Genomic DNA, 19,254 nt, shown 5'->3' with positions numbered 1-19,254 from the left:
ATCTAATAAGGGGAGATAACACATAAAGAGAAATGGTGACTATGTAAGAATGACTTGGACCTCAACATGACATCTGGGATTACAAAAGTGCAGCTATGGGTACCAGGAAAATGGAATCTTGGGGGCAATATGACCTCCCAAAAATGAAACACATATACCATATTTCCAGGGAACATGCTTCCTAATTAATTAATTAGGGAACACTGGAAGAGGACCTTTGTAGGATCATAGATTTAACACTGGAAAGAGCCTCAGTTTCTGAAAGACCACTGGGTCCAACTACCTCATTTTAAAGATGAAGATCCTGAGTCACAGAGTGATAACACCCAGGTCATGTTCGCTCCAAGTCCAGGACTATATCTACTACACGATGCTGACTCTGATTCTACTGGGAGAAGCTGAGTAAGTCATCATTACATATTGATAGAGTAATTATCTGAAGAGATACATTATGGGTTTTTAAGAACCTAGAACTCCAGAACTCAGCTGTAAAAGACAAAACCCTCAGCACCCTCTGTTTGAAACTTCTCTCCTTACCGGGGTTTGATGTCAGCAAACATTTGAATTATAGGACTGGAGGACTGAGTAGTTTTAGAATCATCAGACAGAGGAAGGGATACTTTGGCACTCACTGTGAATGACAAAACACACACAAAAAGTTCATCTAAAACCTAGCAAGAGAATTTTAAGGTAGTTCCCCATTTGTCACCACTTTCTCTCACCAATCTGATTTTCTGTTACTCCCTAGGATGTTCCCTTCATTCAAATCAGGCTGGTCATTCATGGGTCCACATAGATAAAAGGAACCTTGAGAGTTTTACATTTATATTGTTGGAAGAAGCCTCAGAAACCATCTTGTGCAACCATTTTACTTTACAAATAAGGATCCCAATCCCTTCCCTCCAAATGCCTGCATTCTAATAGGATGAGGTAATACATAAAGAGGAATGGTGATTATGTAGGACTTAGAACAAATGTTCTCTCCATTGTATCACACTGTCCAATTTTCTCATTTTACAGATAAAGAAATTGAGACCCAAAGTGACTTGCTCAAGGTCATATATGTAACTGGGCTTCAGAGACAAGACTCTGCTTCCCTCAGTCCAGGACACTTTCAATTACACTACACTACCTTCCTGGTCCCATGTTTATCCTTTTCTTAATTCCTTTGTTATTGCTCTTCTACCTCTTCCCAAATCTAGCTCAATTCCGTCTTCTGGAAAGCCTTCCTAGCTTGCACTCACCTCCCCTGAGTCAGAGCCCTGTATGGTCCCTACGTGCCAGTTTTTATTCTTTAAAAAGACTGCAAACTCCTTGAGGGCAGGAACTAAATCTGCTGTATCTTGTAGCAGTTAGAGATGATAGAGTGACTTAGCCAAACTCACCATTAGCTGAAAGATGTGCCAGGGCAGTAGCATAGAAGCTGTATTCTAAGGGCAGTCCCATGGAGGTAGGGACAGCATACCAGATTTCTGCCAATCCCAAGGCTTGAGTCCATTGGCCTGAGATACCCTCTAGGAGCTGAGAGATTTTCTTGAGCATGCTGTATCTGTCCGTTGGATGAGCCAGCTCCTGCAGGGAAATAGGATGAGGGTCAGCAGGAAGGTGAGGTGAGGTTTGGGGAAATGAAAGGAGGGAGAACCATGCAAATCCACCAAAAAACACAAAGCCGGAAGCTTGGAGGGAGGCAGTACCTTCAGAATATTCTGCACAAAGTCCTCATCCACATCAAAAAAGATGAGTTCTTGATCAAACAACTTTAGATTGGCAGACAGCAATGGCTTAACCACTGGTAGCTCCTTCCATCCCAACAGCTATAGAAGGACAATGGGAAGAATAAGCTTATGAAAACTCAGCAAATAGAATATTATTATGAAATATCGGAGATGCTCCTGAAGTCTCATGGTACAATAGAAGGAATTCTGGGTTTGGCATCAAGGGACCTTGGTTGAAATCCTAGCCTTGGCATTTTATCTGAGTGACTTAATCTCAGGGCTCAATTTTCTCATCTGGGCAATAAAGGAATTGCCCAGCTCTAAATCAAAGATGCTATCCTCACTTCAAAATCCTTAATCTTTAACTGTTCTTTCTTCTCTAAAACCCATTTTGTTCAGCTTTTTGTTTTTGAATGCTATTGTGCTATAAGAAACAAGGAAGAGGGCATTTTCAGAGAAACCCTGAAGAACTCGTATGAACTGATGAAGAGTAAAATGAGCAGGGCAAGGAGAACACTTTATATGATAAAATGATTCTGCAATAACAAAAACAACTTAAAAACTCTGATCATCCCAATAATCAGCAGATTCCCAGGGACCAGTGTTGAAGAATATTGCCCACCTCCTGATTGAGAGGAAAGGGACTCACTAAGCTGAATGAAACAACATTTCTAGCCCATAGGGAAATTTGTCTTGCTTGACTACACATATTTATTACAAGAGTTTTTGTGTTTTGTGTTCCTCCCCCTCAGGGGATGAGACAGCAAAAGGAAAAGAAAATAAATATTTGTTAATTGAGAGAAAAAAGGAAAATTGATTTAAAAAAAAAAGGAAAATCCATCCATTTGTTAGCATGCTTGAAAAGCAGTTTTCTGAAAGCCTGTGTAAGTTATAACAATTCTCTGGTTAGACATTGAGCTTCTTGGAAAACTTGATCTCCAATAATAACTGCCATTTACATAGTTCCTTTAAGCTTGCAAAGAATATATGCATCATTTTATTCAAGCTTTACAACAATTTGTTGTGGTAAGCCCCCCAAATATGATTTTTGTTCAACAGCCCCAGAAACTGAAGTACAGAAAGATGAAGTAGTTTCCTAAAGTCACAAAACAAATAAATATCAGAGTCAGAATTTGAACTCAGCTCTTTCTGGCTCTATCTGTGAAATAGACTTTCTGGAGGGGGGGAGGAAAGTCCTTTGTGTCATATTGTTACTATGGATTGACAGCCAGAGGTTTGCATCTCTTACCTCTAAAGGAACCCAGAGATCTGGCTGACTTAAAAGTCAACAGTGCTTGGGATTCATTTGAAGTTTCTTTTAGGTGGCCAGTGTATCTAGTGCTAAAACAGACCTCAGAGCCTAAGAAGGCCCCCTAGTTTTAATTTGATAAATCAATATTTATTAAGCATCTATTGAATGACAGGCATTATATTAAGTGTTAGGAATACAAAACAAGACAAAAGCTTACAATCTAATTGAGATACAAGGAAAAAAACAATTCCTGCCTCATCTGGACCAAGGATAACTCAAGACTTGTCTGTTTTATTAGAAATATCATACTCAGGTCCAGCAAAAAATTCTATGTGTGAACATTCGTCTTCATGACCACAGTTAGAATTTTCTAAGTGTTGCTTGTGTACGCAAATACTTAGTGACCTAAAGGTATCAGAAAAGCTCCCAACAGTGTCCAGACTAATAGGAATTTGGATATTGGGTTTTATAAGTACTTAGAGTGCCAATGTGTCTAAATCATTGCTATTCAAATATAAACTCCTTAATGAAAGGCAGAACCCAAATCACTAAAAGATTTATAAAGCAAATTATCCCACATCCCCATTAGGGAAGCAATGTACATTTTTCCCCTAACGTGGAAACTGAGACTCATATTAACTGATCTACCTCTGATTATAAAACTAGGGCAGGAATTCTAAACTTGGGGGCCATAAACTTTTTTTTTAATCTTTGGGGATGTAAGATGGTATTATTAGAGAAAAACAGCTTTCTGATTTCACTTTATAAGCAGATAAAGGATAATACTGACTGTCTTTACAAGTTCTTTTATCTTCACATGTGTGGAATACTCCATAAATGATGAGTTTGTTTTCTTCACAATCTCTCTCAAGCCTTCAGCTTGTATACCAGCCTACCAAAACAAAACAAATAAGCAAAAAAACATCAATCAGTCTAGTCAGTAAACATTGATTCAGCTTTTATTTAATCAGTGAAGTATTTACTTGTACCTGGCACTGTGCTAAGTGCTGGGGATACAAAAAGAGGCAAAAGACATTTCCTGTTCTCAAGAGGCTCCCAGTCTTATGAGGGAGACAACAAGCAAACAAAATACAAATAAACAAGCAATGCAAAGGGAAAAAATAGGAAATCTTTCAAAGAGGGAAGACACTAGAATTAAGAGGGATTGGAAAAGGCTTCCTACAGAACAGAGCTTCTTAAATTTTTTTTTCACTCATGACTCTTTTTCAACCAAGAAATTTTTATATGATCCCAAGTATACAGGTATATAAAATAAGTATACAAACCAAGTTTTACTGATAATAAGTCTTATTTCACAACCCCCACATTCAGTTACATGATCCCAGTTTAAGAAGCTTTACTATAGAAGATGAGATTTTACTAGGAACTTGAAGGAAAACAGAAAATCAGAAGGAGAGAGCAAAGTATAAGAAGATTGGAAAGGTAGGGGAGGAGAAGGCCAGACTATGAAGGCCTTTGAACACAAAATAATATTTTATATTTGGTCCTGAAGGTGATAAGGAACCACTTAAGCCTATTCAGGATGGGGAGGAAAAGGCAGTAACATAGTCAGACCTACAACATGAAGAAAATCACTCTATGAAATTAATAGAACCAGAAGATCTCTGTACACTTCATTGTTGTATGAAGATGAATTCTGATGGAAGTGGAAATCTTCAACATAAAGAAGATCCAACTCACTTCCAGTTGATCAATGATGGACAGAAACAACTACACCCAGAGAAGGAACACTGGGAAGTGAATGTAAATTGTTAGCACTACTGTCTATCTACCCAGGTTACTTATACCTTTGGAATCTAATACTTAATGTGCAACAAGAAAATGGTATTTACACACATATATTGTATTTAGGTTATATTGTAACACATGTAAAATGTATGGGATTGCCTGTCATCTAAGGGAGGGAGTAGAGGGAGGAGGGGAAAATTTGGAAAAATGAATACAAGGGATAATGTTAAAAAAAATTATTCATGCATATATACTGTCAAAAAAAATTATAAATAAATATTTTGAAAAATAATTAATTAATTAAATAACTATCAATATTAAAAAAAGAAAAAAAAAAGAAAATCACTCTAGCAACTAAATGGAAGATGGATTGGATTGGGGAAATTGGATTGCGAGACAGGCAGTCCCACAACATTGCTATTGCAATAGTCCAAGCCTAAGGAGATTAGGGTCTGCAGCAGCATGGTGGTAGTGTTAGAGGAGGGAAGGGTTATATTTGAAAGACATTACAAAGGAAAAATCAGCAGGTCTTAGGAACGCGTTGGATCTGAAGCTTTGAGCCGAGGATGATACCTAGGTTCTGAGTCTGAGGAACTGAAAGGTCAGTGATATCATTGGAGGAGGTGGGGAGGGTTTAGAGGGAAAGAGAATGAATTTTGTTTGGAGTGTGTTTAATTTACAATGTCTTCTAGACATCCAGTTTGAGGTTTCTGAAAGGAAATTGGTGATATGAAATGGGAAATCAGCACAGAGATCAGAGCAGGACAGGTAGATTTGAGAATGGTCACCAAAGAGATGGTACGTAAATCCTTGGGAGCAGATGAGATCATCAAGTATAGGAGGAGATAGAAGAGAACCCAAGACAGGATCTTACAGGACACCTGCAGTTAAAGGAGACTGAGAAGGAGTATTCCAATAATGTAGAATTGGGAAATAGTCATGACCTGAAAACTTAGAAAGAAGAGAGTAGCAAGAAAAGAGGGTGATCAACAGTGATCAGATCAACAAGAATAAAGATTGAGGAAGAATCATTGGATTTAACAATTAAGAGATCATTGTTAACTAAAAAGAGAAGTTTTGATGGGAAGATGAGGTCAGAAAACAGAATCTAAGGTGTTCTTTCCATGGGCAGAAGGCATTTGGGTAATAAGAGATAAAGAAGGAGAAGAGGGTGAATGGCTACAATTTTTTTTCTGTAAAATATCAGGCAAGATTCTTAGGCGACAAGAGGGACGGGATAGGAGCCAAGCAGATTGGAAAAGGGTTGAAACGATTTAGAGAAGTAGAGAGTGGGATAGTGAGTCAATAAGGAAGGCATGGAAGCATTGCCTAGCAAGTAGAATCCAGAGGAGGTTCTGTAACAAACTAACATTCAGTCAGCAAGCATTTAATAAGCATCTTCTTCCTGCCAAGAATTGTGCTAGGCAACGACGATGCAAAGATTGGAGCAATCTCAGCTCTCTAAGAGGTTAAATTTTAGACACAAGCATTGATCAGTCATTCAGTCAACAAACATTTATTAAGCAGGATATTAAAATTATGGAGCAGCAAGATGGTGCAGTGGATAGACTTGAGGTGGAATCCAGTCTCAGATATTTAACTGACTGTGTGATCCTGGGCAAGTTTCACTTAATGCTGATTGCTTTAAAAAAAAAAAAAAGCCAGACAGTCCCTTACCCTCAAAAAGCATCCATTTTATTACAAGGGAAATAAGAGGAAGTAGAATATACTCCAGAAGAGAGGAGAGTTAATTTGAAGGAAACATATTAGTTTCAGAACAATAGTTACCTCTAGAAGACTGATGGATCCCCCAGCAAAGTGTGCCTCCAGACTGGAAATGATGGATGTTGGGAACAAAGTCTCAGGGCTATTTAAGATGAAAAATCTCATAAAAGCTCCAGCGTCATAATCTCCTGGAGCAAAATAAAGAACACCATAGCTATTTATCCTGTCTCTTGCTACTTTGTATTCAGCCAACAAATATGTATGTCCTTTTTATACAAAATTATGGCATATGGTTTGTGCTTCCTACGGCTGACAAGGCAGACAAGGCAAGTCTCTTCAGGATCCCCATCAGTGTCCATCTAGTGCAACCTGTGCAAGAACTCCCTCAATGACGTATCCTGCAAAAGGGCATCCTGCTCCAGAAGAAAGACTTCCACTGAGAAAGGAATAGCTTCCTAACCTGTGGAGGAGGCCCTTTTCCACTTGGAAACTACTCTAAAGACTTTCCTGACTTTAAGCTTACATTTTTCTCTTTGCTAATTCCCCCCACCATTGCTTTCTGTTCTGCCCTCAAGGCTAATTAGACAAGTTTAATTAATTTTCCATTTGAGTTGATGACAGTATCATGCCCCCAGCCTGCGGGTTTTCTCTTCTGCAGCTTCAGCATTCCCAGCTTTATTCGATACAATTGGAAGCTGAGCAAAAATTCTCTTTAAACATTCCCAAGAAGTAGTCTCAGTCTTCCACTTGAAGACATTCAATGAAGAGCCCACCAGAGGCCTCTATACATGACATTATTAAATGAGTTCCTTAGATGGCCCTATAAATGATATTATTATTTATTATAAATCCAAGCAATCCCCTGCCCCAAACTGTGATGTTGGTAAAGTTTCTCATTAATACCTTACACACTTCTATCCACATCACTTTGATTCAGCAAGATCCTTGCTCCATGCCCACAATTTCTGAGCTTACTCAGGTCCTGTTAGACTCAACAAAATTCATTCATGCTAAGATGTTAGTGACTTTAAAGTGTTATCCTATTAAAAATATTTGAGTATTTTAAAAGTATAGCATTTTTCTCTTTCTTTTCCCCCCCAATGGGGAAAGAGTAGGAATGAAAGGGAGAGAAAATAAATATTCATTAAGTTGAAAAATAAAAAATACATTTCTAGTAATAACAATAGCTTGCATTTCTATAGGGCTTTTATAGATGGTTTTTCATTTGATACAGTAACTCTGCAGTGTTATTTTATCCCCCATTTTACAAAAGAGAAAAATAACACTGCAGAGTTACTGTTATTTTATCCCCCATTTTACAGAAAAGGAAATTGAGCCTGAGTGATTAAATGACTTGCCTAGGATCACACAACTACTAAGTATCTGAGAATAGATCTGGTGTTCCTGTCCAAGTCCAGCATTCTATTCACTGAACTAAATTCTGCAATTTTGGGAACAAAGGATCAATTCTTCTATTCAACTAAATAAATAAAACTCTGAGTATCTAGAATACTGTGTTTAGTTCTCAACTTCGCACTTTAGAATCAAGAAGGTCATTAGCTGTTACAGATCTTCAGAAAAATAGCCAGGAAGACAAAGGGACTGAAAACATGCACCTAAAAAAAAAAGGAACTTGGAGACTCAAATGGTGGAGTGAGGGGTGTGGGGCCAGAGGGAATGAAGAGAAGAGATGAAATGGAATTTCAGAATCTGAGAATTAAAAGGGAATCTATTTATCCAGACCCACCCATACACAGAAGGAATCCCACTATAAAATATCCGTCTGGTCTCAGTTTGAAGACCTTCAAGACAGAAGAAGTCATTTTCTCTCCAAGTAGCCCATTCCTCTCAGAGCAGCTCTATTCGTTAGAGAGTTTTGACTGATATCAACCCTAAATTTACCTCTTTGCTACTTCTACCTACTGGTTTTGCCTTCTGGGATCAAACCCACAAGAGCTATCTTCTCGGTTTTGAAGGGCTGTCGTGCAGAAGAGGAAGGCAATTTGTCTTGCTTTGTCCCATGGGCAGAACTGGGAGTGATGGGTTGGAATCACTGAGAGGCAGGTTTTGGTTCAATGTACAAGAAGCAACAACAATAAACAACTTCTTAATAATTAGGGAAATGAATTAACTGTAGAGGATGTTGAATTCCTTATCACCATGGGCCTTCACAGGGAGGTTTGACAACCACTTGATGGGAACTCTGTACTGGGTATACACATACTTTAAGTAGCAGCTAGAGTAGATTTTAGATCTTAAATTTAAAGGCCATATAGTCCAGCCCCATCATTTTATAGATGATTTCTAAGATCCCTCTCCAAGCTCTAGGATGGACAAAAGAATGAGTGAAAAGAATGAATTACAAGCATTGTAGCACCAAGATATTAAAGATATTTTAATATCTCTTTTTTTCTATGGATAATCTTAATTTTTCATTCTTAAAATGTAAGTATATGTGATTAAATTAAATTTAAGGAGGCAGCTAGGTGGTGCAGTGGATAAGAGCACCAGCCCTGAAGTTAGGAAAACATGAGTCCAAATTTGGTCTCAGACATTTAATACTTCCTAGCTGTGTGATCCTGGGCAAGTTACTTAACCCCAACTGCTTCAGAGAAAAAAAATTAAATTTATGTATTAAAATTAATCCTATGATGGCCTCTAGTGAGGTTTTCTTGGTTTTGCATCACCTCTTAGTTTAAGAGGAATATAGTATGGCACCGTGGCTTTGTTAAGTGACCTTTCCCATCATCATTTAGAAAAGCCAAAGTCACTCAGTACATCTGACATGAAAAAAATGATGTTTAATAGAGTTGTTTGGTAACTTGGTAAGTTATTAATTACTAATTTCCAAGTAAGGAAAATGAATCCTGGCTCAGCCACCTACCACCTGGATGACCTTGGCAAACCACTCTTTCTAAAACCCATTTCTTTTCTGCAAAGAGGGATAGATTAGATGATGTTTGAGGTCCTTTCCAGATAAAATATCATTATTACACAAGAGAAACCAAGTTTTTGCCTTTCTTTGTTCCTCTAGTACTTAGCACAGTGTCTGGCATGTAATAAGTATCTAATAAATGCTTGTTGATTTGTTGACTTGATTTGGCTCTTCAAAAATGAAAATGGAAAAGAAAATGTCCAAAATATAATCCTGATGGAACAATCCCACATTATTTCTTTTACTTACTGAAGAAGCGGGAGACATGAATAGCCTTGCTATAGCGATAAGTCAGATGGTCCAGTTTGGGATTCAAGAGTTTGATGGCAATGTTGCTCACTGTAGACCTGGATATAAGCAGCACCAGCACATAGATCCAGTTTAAGTTCTTTACCAAGTATAATTAAACCTCCATAGAGATGAACGATCTTTTGTCATCCTGTGTACTTTGTTTTCTACATTTAAAACATCTTTTTTGTTGTTGTTGTTATTTGAGACTATCTCCCTATCACTGCTTAGCTATTTTGGGGGCTACTTTGGCCCTCCTTGGGCCAGTGATTTTCTGATCCTGGGAGCTCATCACATTAGTTCCAGATTTAGTGTTGACATCTCAACAGCTTAGCCTAATGTAACTCAGAACTCAGTTCAATCCATCCATCTGCTTCAGCCTCCCCAGCTTATCAAAGTACGCCACCATGTTGCCTCTTATAATACTATTTGGAGAAGGGATCCATAAAGCTGCCCCAGAATGCCAAAGGAATTCTGGGCACATACAAAAAAGGTTAAAGATCTTGACTCTATAAAAATGGTGCTTATTCTAAATGTGTTAGTTTTTCTGAATTGATTTTTTTTTGTATTTTTGAATTCTTTATTATTGTGAATGACCCTCAGAAACTTGAAGATACATTTGAAACTAATGAAAACAAAATATAGCAAATAAAATTAATTATAATAATAATAGTGGAAGAATGAGCAACTAATTGCTTCCTGTACTTATACATAGAATTTAAGCAGGAGAGAATTTTCCAGGAGCCTTCGCAGAATTGTCCTGAGGATAAAATGAGATATTTGTAAAGTTCTTTGTAAACCTTAAATTGTTATGTTAATATTAGCTATTATAATTTTGATTATTATAAGAGGCACATAGTACAGAGCTTAAGACTTATATTGAAAGGGAAAATAACTCCTTCCTTTTCTTCTTAATTTTAAGACAGAAAAGAATTTGACATTGAGCCTTAAATGAGACAGATCAATGGAGGGTAGGATGTGAGAGTTTGGGAAGAGAGGAAGATGATGGACTGCTAAAATTGAATTTTTCATTCTATAATTTTAACAAAGTTGTCTCTAGTTTATAAAGTTGAATTCCAAGAATATCCAGCAAGAGCGTCCCAAAGTCAGTCTTTCTATCATGATGCAATCAAGGTAACACACTTGATCTGGAGCATTCAGGGCTAACTGAATTGTCACCATCTACATTCTTGTCCTGACCCAGATAAAAAGGAAAAAGGTACAGGCCTGGGAAAGAGTTAGTAGGATTTTTATACCAAATGAGATGCATTGGAAATTTGATTTCCCACAAGACTTTTGCTTGGAAAGTAGTTATTGGAGGACAATTAGTTCTAAAGCCTTGTAAACATGTTCAGTGATAAATGAACAAGAGAGATAGCTAAAGAAGACAGGATAAATAGCAGAAGAAATGCCCAGAAATTCCCAGGAGAAAAATATCCAAGAAGTGAACGAGCCAGGAAAACCCATGGCTTTAGATAACTATCCACAAAGGCAAGATGGGGTAACGAACAAGATGAAGCAGAGCTCCTAATGCAAAAAAGATAGATTTGATCCCCTAAGTATCACTGAGAATTAGTAGGCAAGGACCTAGGATTATATTATAGCTCTGGAAAGGTACACTTTATTCAAAAGAAACTGGAGAGATGAAAAGGTGGTCGAAGGGGAATAGCTGTGTTGTTTATTAAAAAGATAAATCCATAGGGGTAAAGGTTATTCAGAGCATTTGGGGTGAATAGTGACAAAGGAAAAGAAAGGATATTGTCATCTGTGTGCACTGCAGATGACCTGGACAGAAAGAGAACAAAATTTAAGGAGATGGATAAACAGATCACAAGCATGAAGGCATAACAGAGTAGTAATGGGGGAATTTCAATTGTTTGGACATCTGCTGGTCCTCTCTCTCCCTCCCCTTCTCTGCCAAAACCAGAATAGCTAATAATTTCTTCACCAGCCTTAATGATCATTTTATCCTTGAAAAGGTACAGGAACCACCAAGGGCACTTCTAATATGGATTTGACTTTTGCTAACAAGAAGAAGCTGGTTGCTGGGGTAGAAATGATGGGGCCCATGGGAATGCGTCTTAGAATTTGTGATAGAGGAGAGGAAAAGTGAGTTGTCTGAAGGGCACCCTAAGTTTTAGGAGAAAAAATTTCAAAGGTCTTGGAAGCAGGCTTGGGATAATTTTAAGCTAAAATTTTATAGTGTATGTCAGGCCAAGAGATGTGGGAATCTTCAATGCAGAAATTTTTTATCCTGAGGTATCCTGACTTCTGAGGGGCTCATGGATTGATTTCAGGGGGCTCGGTGAACTTAAATGGGAAGACATATTTATATTTTCATTAGCTTTTAATCAAAATTTAGCATTTCCTTTAATTATTTAAAAACATTATCCTGGGAAAAAGTTCATAGACTTTATCAGCCTGTCAAAGTGGTCTATGATACTAAAAGGAGCAAGAATATTTGCTCTAAAGAATTAAATTCTTAAAATTAGGGTTTGAGACAAGAAAAAAATCATATGTAGTACTGATCTAGTACTAAAATTAATTAATACAATAATTTATATTTGATGAATCTTATTTATTAATCAATTAAATTATGTGACTTCTCTTGAGGGGAAAAAAAGAATTAAATTCTGAACACATGGGGAGGAAAAAAATCTACTAAAAAAAAGGGGATTGTTTAAAAAGAGAATTAATTTATCACTCAAAAAACTTTAAAGATACAAATACCATAAATGTACAGAATGAGCAAAAGAAACTGAGCACTGTGATTAAAGTGAGCAAGTTAGGTCCCAGAAAAAAAAAAAAAAAGTGAGGAAATGTGCCTCCCATCTTCCATTGGAAAGGTGGGTGATTATGGGTGGAATGCTCCATGTAGTAGTTGGTTTTACTTCATTGTTTTCTCTAATCTTGATTACAAGGCAGGGAAGGATATGTTTAGAAATTATTGTGTTGGAAAGAAAAAAGGGATCAATGAAATTAAAAAAAAAAAAAAAGATATCCATGCATATGTACTGTCAAAAAAATTATAATTAAAAAATTAATTAAAAAAAAAAAGAACACATACACAAAAGTTGGAAGCAAGGGCAGATCATGGAAAATGAATAAAAAATATGGTGGTGTCCTATAAGAATAACATCAGAAGAGCTAAAGCTCAAAATGAACTGAGGTTCAAGCAAGGAAAACTAAGCACAACAAAATGGAGGGTTTGACTTTCAACAAAGGGACTATATTAGAAGAAAAAAGGATTAAAGAATTAAAGAAGACTTGAAGACTAAGAGAATGAATAATAACTTATTCAATGAATAATAGATGGAAAGTAGAACTACTCAGCTCTTATTTTGATTGTTTTCTCTGCCAAAAAGAAGGAATGGAAAGCAGAGGACAAATGAAGTATACCTCAAAATCAAAGGACTTATTGTTAACCATGGCAAAAGCAGAAATTTGGAGCAAAGACTGGAGGTGGGGAGTCATGGAGCAGTTGTTTGATATCATTGTCTAGTTGATTTTATTTCTCTGTTTCATTTTCAAGGAAGGAGGGAGGGAAGAAAAGAGAAGGGAAGGAAGAAAATAATACTCTGTGCCAGGCACTGTGCTAAGTGCTTGACAAAAATTATCTCATTTGATCCCGACAACAAGCCTGGGTGGTAGATACAATTAATATTCCCTTTTGATAGTTAAAGAAACGGAGATTAAGTGAATTATCCAGTGTCACCGAGTTAATTAATTTCCAAGTCTGGATTTGACAAGTTTTTCTAATTTGAGATTCAGAACTCTATTACACTGCTTAGCTGCTTAAGACATAAATGGTTTCACGCCAAGGAAAAATCAAAGTATCTGAAATCCATGAGTCTTATAAGGCTACTTTTGCAAAGCACCCTTCCAAAAGTGAGTTTGGAATAGAGGGTTCCCTTAAGGAGACTGTGTACTACCTACATGATCTGTCCTATCAGATATGATGATTAAATAGATTATGATTAAATAGAACTAGAAGTGATCTCAGAGGTCAACTAGTCAAATGTCTCATTTTACAGATGAAGAAACTAAAGTCAAAAGAGGTTAAATTATTTGTCTAAGGTGACATAAATAAGACACAAACTGAAGTTTTTTGACATTTTATCATGATGTTCTCTTTTCTTGGGACAGAGACCTTGTCTGTAGTGATCAAGAAAAGAAGATTCAAAGATGAATTAAAAACAAAATGGTGTTTGATATTTTGTGTCTCTAAAGAGTTTGGTCCTTTAGGATGAAAACCCTCCTGAAAAGATTGTCTGTGGCCAAGGGTCTGGTAAATGAGAGACTCATTATGGGGAGGTTTGAAAGATGCTAAGGGGTTGATGATGGGAATATATATATGAATGTTTGTTAGCTTGCTTCTTTAAGAAATGAAGCTTAAAGCTTTGTGCTATCAACTAGAAGAAAAAAAGAAAGACCCATTTTTTTTTTTTTTAATAAAGAGGGAATATCTCAACTGAACTTTCCAGATTCTGGAAGCAGAAAAAAGAAATACATATATACATTTATACAACACATGTCCAGTTGAGCAATGACTAGTAATGAAAACAACATCATTAGAGCAAATTTAAGCAGAGAGCACAAAGAAGAGATTGCCCAGAAGAGACTGTGTGCCATTTGTTGGGAAGACCAACAGGGAACAGGCCCATTGAAAACAGCAAAATGCATCACCACAAGACACTCCCAATGTGTTCAGACCTGAGTTCCATAGGTACAGCCTGTTCACAGATGGCACAAATGTGCTCCTTTTGTTCTTTCTCATATTTTCCCTCGGTATGTCCAATCTTCCAAACTATGATATATGTTCCAGGTCTATGAGGGAAATGTTATATTGCAATTTTTTACTATGCTATTTCATTAACTGTGTCTGTTCTCACTTAAATATGCCTTCTGGCTAATCAGACCAGTAATCACATGGTGGAGACAGAATTTGTGAGCTAGTTTTTGAGTGGATTTAGATTCACAGCATATTTTAAAGCTGTATCTATTTGTCTGAGGAGACCGAAATGCAAATGAAGGAGCATTGTTAAGTGCTACAAAAAAGCAGTTAATAGGGAGTTTTTACTAAAGAGAAACAGGAAGACAGTAAGAAACTACCTAGCTGCCCTTATGGGAACTACAACTAGGGTCTCAATAAATTAGCATACATGGCTGTTAAATTTCTCAGTGAAATTTTGTGAATAGAAAGGGTCCTTATGTATGTCTTTTAAACTTAGATAAATCAAATAAGGGCTTGAATTTTAGAGAAATTAGATGTGTCATTACTCCTTTGATTACTGAAAGGGAATAGGAAGCAATTCACATACCTCCAAGCTATACAGGTCATCTTTACAAAAACTGACCAATTACTTTGGCATAAAGAACTTACCAAAAAAAAGGCAAAAGAGCAAAAGTACTTTTAAAAAATAAACAAAAAATCCTTCATGACATAATGTAATAAAATTGTATTTCATAAAGAATTCTTAAAGAAGGAATTAGAAACTGAGACTAAATAATAATTATATTTTTAAATGCTTTAAAGAACTAGTGGGTCAGAGAAAACATGATAGAAACAATAAAAATTTCATCAAAAAAAATTTCAATAATGAGACAGCTTATCTGAATTCCTAGAATGCAATTAAAGTAATGCTTGGGGAAAATTTATATCCCTAAACTCTTTAATTAACAAGAGAGAGAGAGAGAGAGAAGAAATCCAATAAATTGGGCAAGCAACAACCACAATAAAACCCAACCTTGAATGAACATCAAGACAAAAATCCTCAATTAAATAATAAAATTGAAAGAAAAAAAAAATCCTATCATATGAACAAATCAAGTTAGGAGCTCTTTTAAAAATTAATAAAATAAATAGCTAACATGTTTTTTTAAAAAGAGAATTCAAATTGTTCACATTGAAAACGATAAATAAAAACTTACAGTAATTGGAGGAAAAATAAAGGGAATTATTAAAAATTGTTTTGCTCAATTACATGCCTATGAAACTAAAAAGTGAGAAGAAATGGATGAATACTTATAAAAATGTAAAGTATATAGATAAAAAGAAGAAAAAAACCAATTAAATTAAATAATGACTTTTTAAAAATTGAACAATCCATAAATTGTTCAAAGAAAAACAAGTAGGAAATGACTATATCAGCAAACTCTATCAAACAGCCTTAGTCCAATGTTACATAGTTTACAATAAGAAGAAAAAGCACCTGTATAATATTTTTCTATGATATAAAGGTGTTCTTGATTATTACAAAGAGATAAAGGAGACAGAAAACTTCAATCTAATATCCCTAATAAATAGGGAGGCAAAATTTTCAAATAAAAAATTAGTAGGTAACAACTTGTTAGAAACATTAAACAGTATGAAACAGGTTGGGTTTATCCCAGAAATACCCAGCTAATTTAACATAAATTATTAATACAAAGAGCACATTAATAACATAAATTATGTGATTATATAAATTAATGCTGAAAAAACTTTTAACAAAATTCAGCATCAGTTATTAGTTTTAAAAATAACTGGAAAACAAAAAATTATATCTTTTCACAATACAGTAACCACAATTTATTTAAATCTAAGAGATTTATAAGAGATAAAAGTTAAGAATCCTTTTCATAAGATCAGAGGTAAAGCAAGGATGTCCATTTTCATAATTATTATTTAGAACCGTATGAGAAATATAAGAAGAATTGAAGGAATAAGCATAGGAAAAAACCTGATCACTTTTTACAAGTGACATAATTTCCTTAAAAAAAAAAAAAAAAAACAAAAACAAAAAAAAAACAACTTCAGAGTCAAGCAAAAATTAATTGAAACAAAAAAATTCAGCAAATTTGCAGAATATAAAATAAATCCATATATAACATTCTGAATATTATTAATGATACATAGCAGGAAGAAATAGAAAGTGAAGTTCAATTCAAAATAGCTATAGAAGCTATAAAATACTTGGTAGTGTATCTATTTAGATGGACCAGAAACTTATGAACCAATCTGTAAAATACTCTTTACAGTAATAAAAACAAACCTAAGCAATAAGAAAAATGCTTATTCATGGATGGTCAATACAACAACAACAACAATAATAATACCTAAATTAATTTACTTATTAGATCAAAGTGATATTACATAAAATTAGAAAAAATGATAATAAAATTCATATGAAGGAACCAAAGATCACGGATCTCAAAGAGTATAGTTTTTTTAAAAAGTAGGAAATTATTTATGTGAGGTGAGGGGTTAATAGCACTAGACTTTTTCAAATTTTATTTCAATGTACTAAGCATAAAAAAGTGATACTGGGTAAATGATAATGATGTTGATCAATGTAATTATACAACAAAGAGAAATGTATAGTGTTTAATAAACTCAAAAATACTAGTAACTGGGGGAGAGACCTTTATTTGACAAAAACTGCTAGGAAAATCACATAGTAGTCTGGGAGTAATTAGGTTTATCTTAATATTTTACACTATACATTAATATAAGCTCCAAATGGACACATGACCTAGCTATAAAAAAGTCTTATCTGAAACAAATTAGAGAAACAAAGAACAAATTATGTTTCAAAAAAATTCATATCTGAATAATTGAAAAAGAAGATCATATGAGATAAAATACATAATTTTGATAATATAAAATTTAAAAGTTTTTGTCCAAACAAATGAAATGTAATTCAAATTAGAAGGGAAATTGGTAAATCAGGAAGAGAAAAATCTCTGCAGCAATTTTCTCTGATAAAGGTTATATATCCAAGACATATATAAAATTGATTCAAATTTATTAGACTAAATACCATTTCACAATAGATACATGTGAAGGATATGAAGAGATAATTTTCAAAAGAGATAATTTAAGTCATTAACTATCATATGAGAAAATGTTCTAAATCATGAATAATTGAAGAAATAGAAATTAAAGCAATTTTGAAATTCTAACTACACACTTATCAGACTGTCAAAAATGACAAATGATGGAGGAGCTGCAGAAAAGTAGGCACACTCTGCACTGCTGATGGAGCCATGAATTTGTCCAGATATTCCTGAGGACAATTTGGAACTAAAAAAAAAAATTATTAAATTGCACATAATCCTGTGAACTAGCTATATAGCTAGTAGGATTATATCACAGAGATCAGAGAAAGAGAGGATAGATCCATATCTATCAGGAGCCTTTTTTGTGGTTGCCAAAAATTGGAAACTAAGGAGATATTCTTATAATGCCAAATAGATGTAGAAACTATGGAATATGGATGTAATATAATATCCTTATTGTGCATAAGAAATAATGAACCGCGATGACATCCTTGACCTCATACAGAGTGAAATGAACAGAACTAGAGCAATTTATATAATTGCAACAATATTATAAAGAAAGGAAGATTTGAAGGACTTGAGAACTCTCAGTTCAATGAAAAGCACAACTCTTAAAGGCTGAAGATGAAATGTTCCACTCCCCTTCTGCCAAATAGGTAATGAATTTAAAATGCAGAGAGAAATATTTTTTGCACATGACTAATTCGGGAATTTGTTTTGTTGGACTTTATATGTTTAAAATAAGAATTTTGTTTTTAGCTTTGTTGTTGTTCAATGGAGGTATTAGGAGAGATATTTATCAATGAATATAAAAATAAAATAGCTTTAAAGCAAAAAAAATTTAAAGGTTGCAAAGAATAAGAAAGATATGATAGGACTGGAAAAGGGCAAATGGCTCAATTTTCAGGGAGAAAAAAGAAAAGAAAAAGAGTGAAGATAGAAAATTCTAACCCAATAAGCTTGGGTTTTATTTTTAGCAAAACTATTGCATTAATAAAGAAATGCTTAGTGAAAATCTAGAAAAGGAAGCAGTGACCCTAAAGAAAAAAAAAAAAAAAAATATATATATATATATATATATACATATATATATACATATATATATATATATATATATATATATATATATATATAGTTTTTATCAAAAACAGAACATACCATTACTATATTGGTACATAAGGGAAATTAAATGTACAAAATCTTACATCTAGACCTAAAAAGGGCCTTAGAAGCCATCCAGTGCAATTTCTTCATTTTTCAGCTGAAGAAACTGAGAGCTAAGGGTATTAAAGATAGACCTCAAATCCAGATCCTTCAACTCTTTCTGTCGTACTATGCTGATTCTCCTTAATAATTTATCAGGTATATTTACCCAAGATATCAAAGAAATTGGCATATGTGAATCACTATGAATAAGCTTTGAAGAATAGTAAAAAATGGGAGAGGTGATATAGAACTGGAGAAAGATAAATGTCTCAATTTTTGAAAGGTGGAGGGGAATAGAGCAGAGATTGAAAACTCATAAACTTAACATCTATTCTTAGCAGAAATCTAGGCTATTATTAAAGAAATGATAAGTGAAAGATTTTATTCTCATACTGAATTAGATGGGCTAACATAGTACTGTTAGGCAGATTGAAACTAGTATAATTAGATCCAAAAAACAATCATTATTGTATCTACGTAAAGGGGAAGAAAATCTCTAATAGAGTGGCCAAACATCTGTCCTTAACTATCTTTTGCTCCATATGTTTGTCAGTGTTTTGAAT

General features: G+C 34.7%; 1 protein-coding gene across 1 annotated transcript in view; it reads right to left on the bottom strand.

Annotated features, from left to right (window-relative positions):
• The window catches only part of LOC141541841 (vitellogenin-2-like), a 66,798-nt gene that overhangs the window by 21,436 nt on the left and 26,108 nt on the right, over positions 1-19,254 (bottom strand). Inside the window, exons 13-18 of the mRNA XM_074266367.1 lie at positions 9,626-9,723; positions 6,505-6,629; positions 3,758-3,859; positions 1,695-1,814; positions 1,386-1,572; positions 538-631 (exon numbers count right to left, since the gene is read on the bottom strand). Of these exons, the coding sequence (XP_074122468.1) occupies positions 538-631; positions 1,386-1,572; positions 1,695-1,814; positions 3,758-3,859; positions 6,505-6,629; positions 9,626-9,723 (726 nt within the window). The remainder of the gene's footprint in view (positions 1-537; positions 632-1,385; positions 1,573-1,694; positions 1,815-3,757; positions 3,860-6,504; positions 6,630-9,625; positions 9,724-19,254) is intronic.

The sequence above is a fragment of the Sminthopsis crassicaudata genome, chromosome 4 (assembly GCF_048593235.1).
Source record: "Sminthopsis crassicaudata isolate SCR6 chromosome 4, ASM4859323v1, whole genome shotgun sequence".
In the NCBI taxonomy this organism is placed as follows: domain Eukaryota; kingdom Metazoa; phylum Chordata; class Mammalia; order Dasyuromorphia; family Dasyuridae; genus Sminthopsis; species Sminthopsis crassicaudata.
The sequence above is the reverse complement of the archived record's forward strand: the minus strand, read 5'-3'. Positions and strand labels throughout refer to the sequence as shown.